This window comes from Solanum pennellii, chromosome 11 (genome assembly GCF_001406875.1).
Source record: "Solanum pennellii chromosome 11, SPENNV200".
NCBI classification, from domain to species: Eukaryota; Viridiplantae; Streptophyta; class Magnoliopsida; order Solanales; family Solanaceae; genus Solanum; species Solanum pennellii.
In genome coordinates, this window is record NC_028647.1 from 59748810 (window position 1) to 59767250 (window position 18441).

At 33.3% G+C, this 18441-nt stretch overlaps 1 protein-coding gene across 1 annotated transcript in view; it reads left to right on the forward strand.

Annotated features, from left to right (window-relative positions):
• Positions 1-13353: 13353 nt before the first annotated feature.
• LOC107003114 (COP9 signalosome complex subunit 2-like) overlaps positions 13354-18441 on the forward strand; it is a 10977-nt gene continuing 5889 nt past the window's right edge. The window contains exons 1-6 of the mRNA XM_015201375.2: positions 13354-13509; positions 13602-13694; positions 15830-15908; positions 16802-17042; positions 17143-17217; positions 17301-17435. Coding sequence (XP_015056861.1) covers positions 13500-13509; positions 13602-13694; positions 15830-15908; positions 16802-17042; positions 17143-17217; positions 17301-17435 — 633 coding nt within the window. The 5' untranslated portion in view covers positions 13354-13499. The remainder of the gene's footprint in view (positions 13510-13601; positions 13695-15829; positions 15909-16801; positions 17043-17142; positions 17218-17300; positions 17436-18441) is intronic.

Genomic DNA, 18441 nt, shown 5'->3' on the forward strand with positions numbered 1-18441 from the left:
CCCCCTGGACCCCCCGACTCGCTGACCGGGCAGCGAGACCCCCGTTCTTTCTGCTGTAACGGGTCCGATTCAAGGCATTCAACAATTAACAACTATTATGAGAAATTAACAGTCATTACACACAATTAATAGCTATCAACAACAACGTATTTTCTTCTTTTTAAGAAAAAAATACCTCTTTTATACTAATAAATAATCTAAAGCCAAAACAATTTATTCCTATAGAAGAAGACTAGTAAAGAAAATACTTCTTTTAAAATAGTCCTTTTTTCTTTTTTTGAACTTGATCCAACTAATCAGGCATAATAGGGATCACAAATATATTAATAGAAGCTTCCAATTATAATATTAATTAGTAAAAATATAATTTAATCATATCAAAACAAATTAGAGATTGTACCACTAAAAATCTATAATTACACTCCTTGATTTAATTTCAAAATTTACCATTACTATTTATTTAACTACCCATGTCAGAATTACTAACACCAATCAATTAGTTAAATTTCTGAAAAATTTAATTCATTGATTAATTTAATCATTTATTTTTAAACTTAAATTATTTCACATGACATATATAAAATTCACTAGTAGCGTAACATCCCGTTTTGTGAAATTTTAATTTTCTGTAAAATGCCCGTTTTGTCTTTCTTTATAGTTGTATTATGCATTGCTTGTGGTGTAGGGTTGATTGATACGACACCCAGAGCATTCTAGAGTTATTTTAGTGATTCTTTTTAAACTTTAAAGGTGATTCATTTTGAGAGAGTTGACTTCGATCAATATTTTTTAGATTCGAGCTCTGGACGATGATTTTGTTAGTAATGTTGATTCTGAAATGTCAATTTTAGTGTAGTAAGATGATTAGTTTGGGGTTTTAAAATTATACTGTGTAGAATGAACATTAGAAGAAAACTTCTAAAAGGTGTACCGAGGGATTATTTTGGAGTAAATTTTATTTTTTTTAAGAAATATAATTACTCCATTAGCTCCAGAACAAGTACATGTTTTATGAACAATTTGTATTTGATCATGTGTAGAGATTTCTGAATGAGTTACGATGGTCAAAATCATATTATTTTTTTTTACAATTGTTGTTTTTCTAGACCCGCTATTTTGCTGGCTACCATGTTTATTGTAGGATTTCTTTCCAACTTCATTTATTTTACCATTTTCAATACCCTGAGAGCTCGGGAGAAAGATTTTGGCAGAGATTTTTGGAGGGATTTGTGTGGCTTAATTCCTAACTCAATTCTAAATCGTTTCCGACCAACTTTATCTTCTAAATTCTTCAAAATCAAAGATTTCAAAAGAGGGTTTTAGGGTCGTCCTCCAAATTGAAAATTTAGCATGTCTTTGATTTGTGACTCAATTATTGCTCGATTTTATTTAATTTTTTTCATTTATATTGTGATGATTTTAACCCTAGTTGGTGTCACTATAATCCTTTTGATGAGTACTTTCTATTCTTGATAGTTGAGAATTTTAAGTTCTTGAGGCCATTTATGAAGGATTACTATAGAGTGAGGTAGATTTGACTGGATTAAATATGCTTATAAACTAGACTATGTGATAGGATCTTATTATAAAATAGATTTATTGAGTTTATACTTTTGTCCTTAAGGAGGCTTATTTATGTTGTTTTGCCCGTGTTGGGGTTCATTTATGATAATTTACCCGTATCAGGTTTATTTATGTTGTGATGATTATTTGTGTTTATTTCTCACGAGAAGGTTTATTTCTTACATCCATAGCCTCTTTCTCCCTACTTTGAGTAGTCTTTCACATGGATCCTTGTACTTCCACTTTAGCATATTCTCAAGCTTCATGCCTTTGTTCCAAGAATATCCCAAGACTCCAACGTTAATCACAAGTCTACAAAATCTTTAGCTCTACTTCATCGATTGCGTTTTGATGAAACTCGACTTGCATAATCTTATATGATATTGTTGCTTCGAGATCACTTTGATGTTATTTTTATTTCTTAGCTAGCACTTTATAATATTTATTGATTGAGAGAACCTTGATGATACTTATTGCTTTGACAACGTATTTGGTGATATTGTTGCTTTAAGAGCATGTTTTACAGTAGAAATCCAAGTGGGGGACTTAAACCGACTATTTTTCATATTTTACTTGAGATGCCCAAGTTAAGGGCTTGAGATGATTCTTATAACTTTTCAAAATGAGTTTAACTTCTTTCGAATGATACATACGTTTTTCAAGTGATAAATACTTCTTTCAAAATAATAATTACGTAATCACCCGATTGGTCATTTTTAGAAATTTTCATAAAATTAGTATCAACCCCAATAAATTTTGTGCTTGTGTCATTTTGAATGAAGCTTGAAATTAGTTTCAAGTTTTGAGTTAAAAGTTGTAAATTATGAGAATCTTTGAATTTGAAAGGCTAAAGTTGTTCAAAAGTGATTTTTGGTGTCTTTTGGAGTTTCGAGTGTCGGAATGGAATTACGTCAATTCTACTAGTTTTTAAATGTGGAAATTGGTCTAACAGAGTTGTAGGGTTAAGATTCGGCGTCTTTTTGAGGATTTGAAGTCCTAAGTTGGAAAATTGTGGAATTTCAAACTTAGGGTTGACATAAACATTTGGGGTTTGGATGTTTGAATTAGATTTTGGAGAGTTCCATTGAATTTGAGGGATAATTTTAGGCGTATGTGAGGTCTTGATTGAATTTTTAGAGGCTGCGCGATCTTGGTTTGACCTTTTTAGGCATTATGATTAGTTTCTTGTGACTTATACAAACTCAGTCAAGGAGACCTCAAATTCATATTTCGATGATTTGATTGGGTTTGAACATTGAGTATAGTCAATTTATATATATGGTTTGTGTTTATGGGGATTCGAACAAATCTCGAAGGTCCTTTTGATGATTTTTGAGTTAACTGATTTTTTTTATGTGATGTAAAGACAATCCTCCGCGATCGCAGAACTCATTTCTAAGTTGTCTGTCTACATTCACAGATAAGGGTCCGTGTTCCCAGAAGACCTGTAGACAAAATATCTTCCAAAAATTAAGGTCTCAACCCCATTTAACCATTTTTGAGTTTTTGGGCGCTTTAATGTGACGATTTGAAAAGTTTTTTGAGAGGAAATATCTAGATAATGATTCCTAATCTTAAATCGTCATTTACCCATTATTATTTGTGAATTGAAGTGTTGAAATTAAGGTTTGAATTGATAAATTGGATTTCTCTTCAAGAACCCAATAACTTAGTAAAATGGTGATTTAGGATCTAATTTAAATCCTTTATTAAAATGGTTTTCACCAATGAGTTACAAATGTCTTGGATAATATTTTGAAGTAAAGATTTTTAGATTTAGACCTCATTTTTTAAATTGGGTTCTTGAGTTGATATGACCTATTTCGCAAATATGTGAATTGAGTGTTGTTATTTTCGGAATCTTATTGTGATTACTTAATTGAATTAGATAGTGTGTATTTGGATATTTTTGGGAAAGGAAAGACTCAAGTCTTGAATTTACTTTTTGATTGATTTTGAGACAAGTGAACTCCTAAACCTTGTAAAATTAGTTGAAAAGTGTATTTTCATTCATTTGTAAGTTTCAGGGAACAATAGGAACGAGGTGATGGGTTCAATTATTCTGCTTAAATGATATTAATGAAATAGAACCGTGTTGATCATAATAGTTTGTGAAGTTGCCTTGTTTTGAACCCTAGATGATTGATGAAATGCTTTGATGACATTATTATGGACTTGATTTGGTGTGGTGTGAAATTACTTTCTTGCTTTGATTTCTAAGAACTGTGATGTTACATGTGATGATTATTAATGTCGAGGTCATTTCTGATAAGTGTTATTGATGCCAAAGTCATTTCTGGCAAGTGTTATTGATGTCAATGTCAATTCTGATAAGTGATATTAATGCCGAGATCATTACCGATGAGTGATATTAATCCCAAGTTCATTATCGACGAATGATATTGATGTTGAGGTCATTATCAATGAGTTCATGAACTATGGGTCATTTCCATGAGTTCTGATTGATATTGTATTTATCGTTCAATTTGTGTTCCGTCGTTTTAGTTGTGTAATTTTAGTTAGATAAATTTGTTATTCATACTTTGCTATTTAGCATTCCTAATCTATATTGAATCAATTTGACTTGATTTTGTATTCCATGTTTAATCGGTTTTGCACTATGGGGTCCTAAGAAAAATCAAATTTGAACTCCAGGGTTCTTATAGTAAAAAAAAATTGTACAAAATGGGCTTGATCCCAAAAAGAAAGAAGTTGAAATTAAACATTCAAAGCCCAATGAACTTTGTAATAAGATGTCCTAAACCTTTTAGATAGGGTTTCCTCGGTTTCTTAATTTTAGCTCCTCCTCTTTTGCAAATATTTCGCCGCTGGGAGCTATCTAGAATACCATCTTTTGATTTCTTGTTCTTTGGATGATCAACTTTCTTGGAGATGATGAGCATGATATTGTCCTCTTCAATTCTCACAGGTCTAGTTTTTTCTTCATCAGCTCTCACTTTTTCCTTACTATGCATATCCACTCCTTCTTTTTTGATGAGTTCACTTTCTTCTATATTTGTTTTCTGATGGAAATAGTTATCAAGGTGGGCCGATCGAGGTGTTTGGCCATGTGTTCAATTGAAGTAGTCCAATTGTTCTTGTTTGTACTTTATTTAGGTAACTTTTTCTTTCTTGTTTTGTTATTTTACCTTCTTTGCTTGTAGTTTCTTATTGACCTTTTAGTCTGACTATTTCAATTCTTGTTTGGCATGTTAGTCGATTTGTTGCTTAGTTATTTTACACTTGTCTGTTTCTATAACATGCGTTAGTGGCTTCCTGGTACGATGCTAATTTAAGATTATGTCCTTGTTAGGGTTGGGGTTGGGGGAACGGGTGGTAAGAGTATTATGAGAGTTCCTATATTGTGAGTTGGGTCTTGTTAGGGATACTGATGAAGAGGTCGATTGAGTTAATAAATACTCTTAAGAAGAGTAATATCAATGTAGCTTGTATCCAAGATACCAAATAGGTAAGAACCAAGGATAGAATCAATGTAGAGGATTTAAGTTGTTCTATTCGGGAAGCTCGACGAGTAGAAATGCATTAGACTTTTTAGAAGATAGGAAATGCAGGCAGAAAGTGGTGGAGGTTTGGAGGGTGAACGATATGATGATGACAATTAAAGTAGTTTTGGGAGGATAGCTCTTAATGCAACTAATGCACATGCAACACAAACATGTTTGGATGGGGATGACCAAAAACATTTGCGGAAGGAGTTAGACAAAGTTGTGAAAGGTAAATTGTAGACCATCAAAAGTTTGATTGGAGGATATTTTAATGGTCACATATGCACAACTCCAAAAGTTATGATGATGTATATAAGGATTTTAAATTGAGGATAGTACTAAATGAGAAGTTCCTAGACTTCATGAATAATTTAAATTTGTCATAGATAACTCGAGTTTCCATAAAAGATGGAAACTTTTGGTGACCTTTCAGATTGCATTGGCTAAGACTCAATAAATTACTTTATCCTTAGAAAGGGTGATACATGTGAATGCAACAATTACAAGTTAATCCACGTGAGAATTTTTACCGTCCAACGTAAGTTTGTGGTTATGAATTTTGTATAAGAAAAAGAATAATGAAGAGAAAGAGGATGTGATGACAAGGAGGATAAGGAGGGGATGAGGAGGAGGAGAAGGAGGAAGAGGTTGAATGTGACAGACCAAAGATTTGACAGTGGAGGCGGATTGAGGTCCAGAGCTTAGGAGAGTAGGAAGAAGTTGGTTGAAAAAAAGCTTGGGGGAGTAGTAGGGACGCAAATACTATGTGGACTATATTTAAAAAGGTATCAATCTATTACACCACACTATAAAAGTTTGGTAGAAGGTGGTAGGCAGGAGGATAAATAAGGGTATTTACCTTTGATAACCAAATTAAATTCGAATTGAGGCATTCGCCTACACAAGTCATCCATCTTGTAAGGAGGTTGTTGGAGAAATATAGGTACATTCAGAGGGACTTGCACATATTGTTCATAGACCAAGAAAAACATATGATAAAGTCATTACTAAGGTCCTTGTGAGGTGTTTCGAGTCTAGAGGTGTAAATGCGGCTTACATAAAGACTATTAAGGATATGTATAATGGAGTCAAAACTCATAATAGAACACTAAAAGGTGATTTAATACTCTTCTTTATTGTGACCGTGTTGCACCGTGGATCCCTTAGCCCATTTTAGCTCTTTTTTATCACCTTAGAGATGGACGAATTGACATGGCATATACGAATAAAGGTGTTGTGCTATATGTTATTCAGAAATAACATAGTAATGATTGATAAAATGTGTAGTAGAGTTATGATACATGAAAATTTAGAGAGAGGACCTAGAACTTTCAAGTTTCAAGTTTTGTATAAGATGGTGTACCTAGAGTAAATGTTCAATGAAGTAAAGCACAAGGTTGGAGTAAAAGTGAAGATTGATGCATTAGTCATATCGAAGACTTCAAGTATCTTGGGTCCATGGCTCAAAGAGAGATTACATTAAAGAATTAAAATATGCTAAAATCCTGAACGTACACTCTTGGGGTGATTGTGTCACGATCCAAAGAACACCCTAGGTGTAACATTGTCACGACCGGGATCTAGACCCTATCCGAAACCAGTGTCGTTGACCTCTAGGAGGTCGCAACAAACCTACATACGTCATCATTATATCGTATAGGTTAATTTTAGCGGAAATTTAAAACTTTTGTTGCTTCGAAGTATACATAGACTTCATAGTAAGAATTGCATTATATCACATCAGTTCACAACAACTATCTAATAATGAGATATTCAAATGAAGGAAATAGTTCATAACTGCATAAATAAAAAGTTGCCAAAATGGCACCAATACAACGTCTGAAATAAGTAAGAAAGAAACGCTAGTGGAATGTCCTCCACTAGCTCATGCCTACATCTAAGATAGAATATAAAATATAAGCATCCTCGAAAGCATGAGGGTCTACCAAGTACGGATGAATGCTCCACGTCCGGATAGTGTCAACGTAGTCTCGTACGCTCTAGCGTCCACCTGCACCTAAAAGTAGAGGATTGTTTGTTATTAGTACACACTTGTACTAAGTATGGGTGTATGCAAGTACACACCAAGGACATGCATGATTAAGAATAGCTCTCTCCTAACGATATGAATTATGGAAAACCAAGTCAGTTGAACTTGCCAAATGAGATTAGGAAAGTCATGCTATGAGAGTAACATACTTTGTGTAGTGACATATAATGTTTAGAGGAGGGTGGATGAAATGAATGTTCACTTTTAAGATACTATGAAATAAAAATGTATCACCGAGGTTGAAAGATAAATTCTTCATTGTGGTGGTTAGATAAACACTATTATAAGGCAGAGTGTTGGTCGATCAAGAATGTCCATGTTCAATAGATGAAGGCAATAGAGATGAAAATTATCAAATTGGTATGTGGCATACTATGAGAGATATGATTAATAATGAAGTTACACTATACAAGGTGGGAATGATCTCTGTGGCAGATAAGATGAAGAAAGTAAGGCTGAAATTGTTCAAACATATGAACAGGAAGTGTGAGAATGCACCAGTGAGTAGGTGTGAGAGGTTGGTTGTAATAGAAATCAGGACATGTATAGGTAGGCTGAAGAAAAATCACGAGGAGGGGGTAAGTTAATTTAATGGGACATGGAACAATTTTAGTTGACCAAGGTCACAACCTTATATATGAAGGTATGTAGGTCGAGTATCATGATTGAAGACTAGTAGGTAGTAGAATGTTTTCGTACTTCTAGCTGTATGATTTAGGTATCACTTAGATGTTTAATATCCAATGTGTTTTAGTATATGTTGCTATACTTATTTTTGTACATTCTATTTTGTTGTCTCTTTTAACTTGCATACTTTCATGAGATAGTTACACGCGAGACCATTTCGGTCTACATATACATGGCTAAGACATTGTTTTAATTTTAGGTTCAATTAAAATTTACTACTCTACCCCACAAGGATAAAGGTAAGGTCTTTGTACATTCTACTCATTCCAAACAATGCTTTCACCTGTGAAATTATACTGAACATATTGTAATTGTTGTATATAAGAGGTAAGCGCCCCTCCAATCAACCTAAATATATAAAGAAAAATAGATTAATGGGTGAAGTAAAACTTCATACAAATCACTTACAATAGTTAATCAAAAGGAAGCGACAAACTTTATATGAAAAGACGAGTTACCCAAGTGTAAGAAAGGAACATAAAGGGTCGTACGAAGACAAGAAAGGAAATTGGTAAGGTGTTATAGAAGAATAGAATTTCTGGTTGTCAAGAATAGTTCATTTTCAATCAGTCAAAATTAAAACTATAATATAAAAATCTGGTTTGTCAGTAGACCTCTCTCAACTTGTCTATCACTTTCTCTATATTCTTCACTTTGAACTTATATTATTACTTTCTTTCTTTGTCAATCCCAATTTGAAGAAAGATAGTTGTAAAGTAACGAGGCTACCCCCTTGAAGTAAACACAAGACTTAGGATCATGAGTGACCTCAAGCTAAACCTGAGCTAATATATCATAATCATACTAGATAAAGTGAAGTAAGAATTTCTATGTGAAAGCTTAAATCATGAATTAAACTAAAATGATGGGGGGATCCCAATCTAAGTCAGAATATAAAAGACAGAGAGTTCAATAACAACTAAAAGATCAAACTCAAATCTAAAACTGAATCTAACTATGTCTGAAATGAAAGCCTCTAACTGACTAGAGATGTTGGGACATGCCACCAACTAACTTTAGAAAAACTGAAACTAAAAAGACTGAAAATGAAAGAAAACATGTCTATCGTCCTCGAAGAATGAGGACTAACCATTGATACTGCTGAATTGGAGATCGGGAACTGATATATGCGTGATCTAAATGTTGAGGACTTGAATCTACATCACAAGAAGATGTAGTGCATAGTATGCATCAGTACTTAGTACTTGAAAGGTAGTGATCTTGCAGGATAGGATCAAGTTGAACAACATATACATAAATGAAATAAAGTATATTGAGCAATAATATAAGATGAACGTGATGAATAAACTGAACATACTGAACATGAACTAAACTGAATGCAATGACTAAGTACATAACATGCTGAAACTGAATACTGAAATATAACTGGTAACGTGTCAATACACTAGAATCTAACTATGGGAGATACTAATAACCGACATAAAATCACATGAGCTAAACATGGAGTCTGAAGTATACACCCCATCGATAGGAACCAATATACCTTCCCTAGAGGTATAAATACATGACTAACATGAGCACTAAATATGATGCCCACAGAGGGGGCTTAACCTATAAGGGCACGTAGTTTTTGGACTATGAGGGTAACTAACCCTAGTCCACTCAGTATTAGCCTACTCAAAACCAGAATGTATATAATACAATATAACTGAATGTAAACTGATTGTTCAAGATTCTGACATGCTAACTGAAAATGCAACATTAAGTAGTGATAATGAAACATTTGTAAACTGATGCATGTATACTGTATTAACTGTCATAGCAGGTGTAATTCATGAACTAAACAAATCTACACAACTAGGATTCTAAATTTCATGCAAGAATTAAGCACATAGTTACAAAAACGTAATATTTTGATTAGAAATTTATCTAGCATCTAAATCACAACAATAATATGAAGTTCTAAAACCCTAGGTCTAAGAATTATGAAGGGAATCAATAATCTAACTAAATTCTAGGGACATATTGGGTGAAAGAAATCCACTAGTGAAATCTCACATACCTGGAGACGAATTCCAGAGAGAAATCTTTCAATTTTGGGGCTGGAACAGAGGGAAACTTCTTGTGTTCTTGGAGAGGGTTTGGTCGACTGTTTCTTCTCCTTTTCCTTGTTTTGATCAATTTTTTGGGAGAACGTGGTAAGTTTTAATGAAGTTTCTAGATTAAAACTGACCAACATGACATAATTTAGGGGTGAAACGACATAGTTTAGGTGTCCAACACATAGGAAAAAGACTAACACGACCTTGACTTAAAAGCTATCGGGCAAACCAATGGGCCTGACCGACATACCATCAATTGACTGATGACCCATCCTGTCAGTCCGTCGATCGACTTCAGAGGAGGGGTTCTGGGGGTCAAACTGTATGCACTTGGCAAATATCGTAAGATGTACTTTTGGTCATATTAATATGAGAACGGAGATGGATCTAAAATATCCTTAAAGTATTAGAATTGGTACAAACATACCCTTCACTTATCTTATGGCATCAAAATACCCTTGGGGTTAACCTTTAGGAACCTATAATGCCATTTTTCGCAAACAGACTACTTAGTCTATCTGATGAATAATTTCATTTATTACATGACATTATCTAATTGGTTGTAAAGGTAATTAATCAAAACTTATATTACCCAAGGACACACAAGTCTTATGCATCACTGATAGGAGAACGCAGGCTATATCATTTTCACTCTTGTGAATGGACTGTGTATCAGAACCACTTTTCAATTGTTTGTTCCACTCATAGAACCACTCTGTTGATGACCAAAATTAACCCCAATAGTATTTTGAGGCCAAAGGTAAACGAGGGGTATTTTTGTATAAATTTCAATACTTTAAGGATAATTTAGACCCTTCTATGATATGACAAAAATTGCAACTTATAGTATTATTCATATAGTTTCTGAACATCAACGTTTGAAATATTGAACTAATCTAATTCAATTTAGCTTTGCAAATTAGTCAAATTGACTCTCATAAAGCAAAACATGACAATATAAGTGAATAGAGAAAGTAATTTTCAAGAATTAATTATTGAAGGTTATGTGTTTAAATATAAAAAAAATTAAAAATAAATTGAAGAAAATAACTATTTTTTATAAATTAATGAGTGGATATAATACTAATAGAGATAAGGTTATAATTGTGGATATCCATGACAAGGTGGGAGTGAATTCTATTAAGAGTAAGATCTGGGAAGCAAGAGTAAAATGATTAGGACATGTGAAAAGAAGATGTTTGGATGTCTTAGTGTGGATGTGTGAGGGGCTGGCTATGGAAGATTTTAGGAGTGGCTCAGGTAGACACAAGAAGTATTGAGAAGAGGTAACTAGACATGTCATGATACAATTTACCATATCGAGGATATGACTTTATATAGAAAGTTGTGGAGGGGAAAATTAGGATAAAAGGTTAATAAGTAGCAGTGGGTTGTCTTGGTATCTTTTTGAGCTAGTGGCCTCTTGTTACAATCTGAATCACCTTCCTAAAGAAAATTATATTGTATATACAAGGTCAAATTTCTGTAGTATTTTTTCGATCTACCTTTTCTTGAACCGAGGGTCTATTGAAAACACTCTCGACTCCCAAAATAAATATGAGGCTTGCATATATCCTACTCTCCCCAACCTCCGAACATGTTAATATTTGTATATACAAGATAAAATCATATTTAATGGGTATATAGTAAGCATTAATCCCCTTTATTTTTTCTTATGTTTACTTCCTTATATTCCATGAATTATATTTTCTTATGTTACTTTCTTATATTTTATGGAAGCAATTTAGGTGTGCGTAAGGTGTCTTAAACTTATAACTGAAATAAGAGTTACTACTACATAGAAAACACAATAAATGATTGTCACCAGACATACTAAAACTTGACAAATTTCAATAATCAAAGATAAAAGATATTGAAGCAAACAAGATGAGGAAAACCTAGGAGACATACCAAGGTGGAAACAAGAAAATTAAGGATTGATGAAAATTAATAACACAACAACTTGTGCTTGATCAATCGTTAACACAACTCACAAATGTATATTAGAATCTGTTAATCACTCTTTTGTTGATGAACCCATTATGTGACATTCGAACACGGTGACGAAGGCTTGAAAATGTTCAAATTTACACAAATGAAAATAAGGAAATCGTTTATACGTATTTCATGGTTGATCAAAATAATGCTTACTATACAGTGTTGTATGTAGGGTCGGGAAAGAGTAAAGCGTACACAAAACTTACTCATGCCTTGAGTAGATAGAAAGATTATTATAGTCTCATAGTCATAGTGATCGTTTGATGGAGTGTGTAATAGAAAAAAAATAATGCAACAATGTCTCTATCTATTCAAGGTAAGTTTTGTATACGCTTTACTCTTTTCAGACCCACCTATGAAATTGGGTTATCTATACAATATCTGATAACAATTATTTTGACCAACCATGAAATACGTATAAACAATTTCCTTATTTTCATTTGTAAATTTGACACATTTTCAAGCCTTTATCACCGTGTTCGAATGTCACACAATGGGTTCATCAACAAAACAGTGATTTTCATATTCTAATATATATTTGTGAATTGTGTTAATGATTGATTAAGAACAATATGTTTGTGTTTTGAATTTTCATTAATCCTTAATATTTTTTTTCCCACCATGGTATGTCTCTAAGATTTTTCTCATTTCTCTTGTTTGCTTCAATGTTTATTCCCTTTTGCCTCTCTTTGGAATTTCGCTCGCCTCTCACCTCTTTTTCAGTCATCTCTCTTTCGCCTCTATCCTTTTCCTTCCCAGTCTCTCTCTCAATTCTTTTCTGTCAATCTCTCACACTTAAAACCAACACAAATTATACAAATGCAAATGTATAATTTGTGTTTGTATCTGTATAAAACGAGATAGACTAGATATAGAAATATAAATACATATCATTTCGTCATATACACTTATAATTATACAATACAAATGTTCTCCTGTCAGTTCTCTTTTTCTTTTCTCTCTCTGATTTTATATAAACACAAATTATACAAATACAATATATAATTTGTGGTTATATTAAGCGAGAGAGAGATAAAATATACAAAAGCAAATGTTTTAACTTGATTCAATTGTATACGAATTCAAATTGTATGCGGTTATACAAATACAATCACTGATACATATACATAGTAATTACATTAATACAATTATCTTATCGATATACATATACAATTCACCCTTCTCTACCATCTCTCCTTCACCTCTATCCTCCCTTTTTTAATCTCATTCACCACTCTCCTCTCTGTAACATATAGCTATGAATCGTAATTAGCAAACTATAGCTATGAAGCATAATTAAGCTATTTTTAATAGACATATACAAAAATTCGACATGATTTAATATTATATTTAATTTAATTATTCTAAAACTCATATAACTAATACATGCGTAACAAACGTTTGCATTACTAATATCTACTCTTAACTTGTACTAACTAACAAACGACCCCTAAATACGGGCAACAAAAGTTGGGGTAAATGATCCTTTGCACCCATAATCTAACCCGACCCTTTAAATTCAACTCTATTACAGTATTCCAAAGAGAAAACCCCACAACTCTCTCTTCACTTGATCAATAGCTCAAAAATCTCCTCCATTAATCTTCGTTTTCGAGTCTTCTCTAATCAGCCATGGGCTCTGGTAATTTACTCTCTCTAACTCGCTATTTTTTTGTGTTAATCTGATTTTGTGAATGTTAATGTAAGTGTATTTTCAATTTTTTTTGTTTGAAGATGCAGATATGGAGGACTATGGATTCGAGTATTCAGAGGAGGAACCTGAAGAGCAGGATGTTGATATTGAGAACCAATACTACAACTCCAAAGGTTTTCAAATTTTGAATGTTGTTATTATGCTGATAAATTTTATGCTTTTGTTTTGATTTTACTTCCTCTACTTGGATTACAAAAAATCAGCTGCTTTAGTTACTTCTCTTTGAAAAAACTTTGCGAACAAAATAAATTTGCATTAAAATTTTCACACATTAACCTGAGGAAAACAATTGAGGTATTGAATATGCATCATGTATGTGAATGTTTATAGTTTAGTATGTGTTAATTTAAGTTTGATTACTATGTTAGATGTTATTTTGATTGTTTCAGTTGGGAAACAGTAAAGAGGTCTTTGTTTGTTAACTTGGCTAATTTGTTAGATTATAGAGGAAAGTACTTTTAGGAAGATCTGTTAAGAAAGAGCAGTTGTTGCTTGAGAAAATTGGGAGGACTTGAAATTGGAAATTACTAAGAAAAGGTGATTAAGTCAATATTTTCTTTTGATTTGAATTAGGGAGAAAACTTAATACTAAATTGTTAAAGAGAATAATATAATTTGGATTGTTAAATTTAGAGTTTTGTATTTCGAACATAATGCTCCAACTTCCTTCTTTTTGTTTTTGGGATAACCGTTGGGTTCATGGTTCTCAACACACTTCATTGATCACTTTGGGTCTTGGCCACACTTTTGGGAGAGCACCAAATTGCTTATTATCATTTCCAAGGTGACAGAACAAAATATTGTGGTCTGCTACAAGACGAGCAATCATGGTGACTCTGCATTGTTGAGTTTACCTGTAAACTGTATTAACAGAGGTGAATATTGGGTTGAAACTTAAGGAACGCATTGATCCCTTCTTTTTCGTGAAAGCTTAACACCCTTAAAGGGGCATTTGATTTGGTCAATCTATTATGTCTGGATTCTGAAATAAGGTAGTTATCGGCTGCATGATATGGCTTCAAATTCAAAGTTTTTTCTGCACTTTTGGAATGAAACCTGGACATGTAGAGGAGAAATCTAGGCCGCTAATTATGTTCATTTGTAAAAGGAACTTCAGGGAAGTAGGAAAGAAAGCATATTAGCTCAGTATATTTTAGACATTGCAGGGTCCTTATAGTTAATTTTCTTCTTTTAACTTTCTTTTGATGGTTTGTTTTAATCACCTGTATCATTGAGTTACGTATGGGAGTAGTGCTTTAATTTATAGGACATAAGTGTGGGAAGTTAGATATCAAAGAGAAAAGGCAAGTCTGCTCTTTGTCCTCTGGAATTTTATCCCTCGTGATTTTGTTCTCAGGGAAAGGCTTCCATAGATTTATTTAGTGTTGGAAGGTTGGAAAAGGAGCATCCATCCCTTATCCTATATAAGTTCTAGGATTGTAATGGTTGAATTTTGTCACAGCAAGGTTAGGGAAAGCCATAAGTTTATCTATTAGAGTCAAGCCGGTCATAAGGTTGTCTATTAGAGCCAAGTCGGTCATAAGGTTGTCTATTAGAGCCAAGTCGGCTTACAGTTGCCATGATTTTCGATTTTCTTTGGTTTTAAACAATGTTAGAGAAAGTGAGGATTGTAGCAGTGATGTTTCTCTCACTTGACTCCCCTGTCTTTTTCTGTGGAGACGCCTATGAAGTGTGATGCTCTATGTGAAACAGATCTTTTGTATAATACGATTATTTCCCAATGATTTTGTATGAATGTGATGACAGTCGCGAGGGAAGAACTTGCAAACATAGAAGTTACCAGATATTAAATAATCTGAAAAAGCAAACTTTACCAGTAGCAGCAACAGATACTCCTGTAAAGAAATCCTTGGTTGTAAGGGAGTAATAGATTATGCTATGTGCTATGTAATGGTGTTGATTTTATCTACCGAGTTCCAAACTATGCAACAGCTGATCCTTGGGAATTTCTCAGTTGTCAAAACAATAGTACTCCCTGGATATAAGATAATTATAAGTCATGTGATATCCTACGTAATGGCATTGACTTTATCTACTGAGCTTCGAATCGCAGCTGCTTCTCGGGAATTTCTTTGTTATAAAAAAAAGGGTGTTGACTTTAACACAACTATGTGGATACTCTATATATGCATCTTAAACTACTTATCTTGGACTAATATCTCTTATCTTTTTTTCCTCTCTTTGGACATTTTTTCCTACTAATATTCCGTGATTATGTCATTCATAGGCTTGGCTGAAACAGACCCAGAGGCAGCACTTGAGGGTTTTGCTGAAGTAGTTCGTATGGAACCTGAGAAGGCTGATTGGTAAGAAATTGAAAGTAATAAAAATTTGTGCAGTATGGTAGTTTTTAAACTGATCAGCTAACTCCCTTTGTGTTTGTTTTATAAAGAGAATAGATGGCTGTGTATTTGTGAGATTTGTGAGGCCAGAGACTGATGTGATAGATATGTCCATACAAAGTTCAGGGTCATTAAGAGCTGCATGTTCTCATTGCAGTTAATTTTATGTCTCAAGTAAACTACTACAACCTTGTATTAATTGACATGCAATTACAGCCTGAGAAACAAGCTGATGCTGAATTATGAGAAACTGCAAGTTGAGATAGATTGTATTTTCTTCATTATGCAAATGCTTGTATGGACATGTGGGAGAAGATCCTGATAGTTTATTTAACTTTATCATTCTTACAAGCCTGTGGAGAAAAATGTTGACCTTCCAAGCGCAGATAATTGTTTGACAAGAACTGGAAATATTTTTCAGATTTCTCCCTTTGGGTCTCTTGCTCCTATTTGGTTTACATGTGTGAAATTTAAAAAATTTCAGAAACTTTTTCTCTGAGCACTTAGGGTGAGACCTCTAGTTCATTGTCAGATCTGATATGTTTTTTTTTTTTTGCTTTTTATGTTGTTTCGTGAATTTGGTGACTTGATATTAATCACTGAGAATACTTGTGCACACGTTATAATTGTAATCCAAAAGGCGTCTTACTATTTCCCAAATTTGCTTCTTGTTCATGTGATTTGATGCTTCTTAGAAATCTTCGTAATTGTATTGCTAAAAGTTGTGGTGCTATTATACACCTTTGCTTCTTCTTTTATGTAATTTGATGCTTTGTAAGTAAAGGTCTCTTGCAAGTTTTAAAATTCTCTGAAATACGCTGTCTGTGGCACTTACCAATTGTTCTTATTGTTTTTAGGGGATTTAAAGCCTTAAAGCAAACTGTTAAGCTTTACTATAAGCTAGGGAAGTACAAGGAAATGATGGACGCTTACAGAGAAATGCTAACCTACATCAAGTCAGCTGTGACAAGAAATTATAGTGAAAAGTGTATAAACAATATCATGGATTTCGTCTCAGGATCAGCTAGTCAGAACTTTGATCTCCTACAAGAGTTCTACCAAACAACATTGAAAGCCCTTGAAGAGGCAAAAAACGAGGTCAGAACAATATTCCTTCTTGAGGGTATAGTAGGCTGGCTTTGAAGGTTCTAGAGTTCATGTTCTTGTCAAGGGCCTCATGGTCACCTTCTTTTCACAGAGGTTGTGGTTCAAGACAAATCTAAAACTTTGCAAAATATGGTTTGACATTGGGGAGTATGGACGAATGAATAAGGTATTATTGTTTTTCAGATTAGCATATGTTGTTGTAGTATCAATGTATAAGTTTTCCTACCAATAACTTGAGCGTTCAATTAGATTTTGAAAGAACTCCACAAATCTTGTCAAAAAGAAGATGGTACTGATGACCAGAAGAAAGGTACACAATTGTTGGAGGTATATGCAATAGAGATCCAAATGTACACGGAGACGAAAAATAACAAAAAACTGAAGGTATGTTATTAGCTTTTCTCCTGTTTGTTTGATATCATACTGGGTTTTGTGCACCATTAGGTGAATCTTTGCAGCTGATATGACCAAATAAATCATCTCTATTTTTAATGCCTGGTTCAGATGTTGTTTACCATTCCCTGTTACTCCCTAGTTCTATGTTTTACTTTTAAGTTACTCCCTTTTTTAAATCTTTTCCGACTACGAAACCTTAAGTTGTTAAACTTAATCTAGAAGGTAGTGAATAATCTGTATCGAAAGTAAAAAAAAAAAGCTGATCAAACTTCCACAAAAGATGTGAAACTTCCAAGATTTATATAATTTTATATAGAGGGTAAGTATAATTTTGTGTGGAGGGTAAATTAATACCCTAATATCCAAAGGTGAACTCCCGCCTATAGTTCTATCCCATAAAAGCATCCGTGAACATGGAGTTCCAAGTCTTATTGGAGATTTTGATCTTCTCCCAGAAGCTTCAAGCTTATTTCTTTCCTTTTATCTTTTGGTATACCATTGTTCTTTATTTAGTCATTTTTTATTTTGATTCTGAATATGTCCGGAAGATCTGTTTGATCTAATTTATTCATTAAGAAGGATCCATAGATGCTGGAAAGACATACTTACATGTCCTTGAATTGGTGCTCTCTCCATCACTAGTTGCTGCTTACTGAGATTCTTGAAAAAACCATATATTTTAACTTCAGGAACTATACACTAAAGCACTTTCAGTCAAGTCAGCAATCCCTCACCCAAGAATAATGGGAATAATTCGTGAATGTAAATTATTCACAGCAAGATGTAAAAATTTATATATATTAACAACAAAACATAAAATAACAGCAAGAAATAAAATTAATAAAATAAAAATAGAAAACCCTTTTGAGAAAATAATTACTGTAATAGACAATAATGACTATAGCTATAAAGAAATGGATATAGAAGAAGATTTAGAAATAGTAAAAGAAAGATTAAGCACTTCAAGCGTACCAAATACATTGACAAGAGCTAC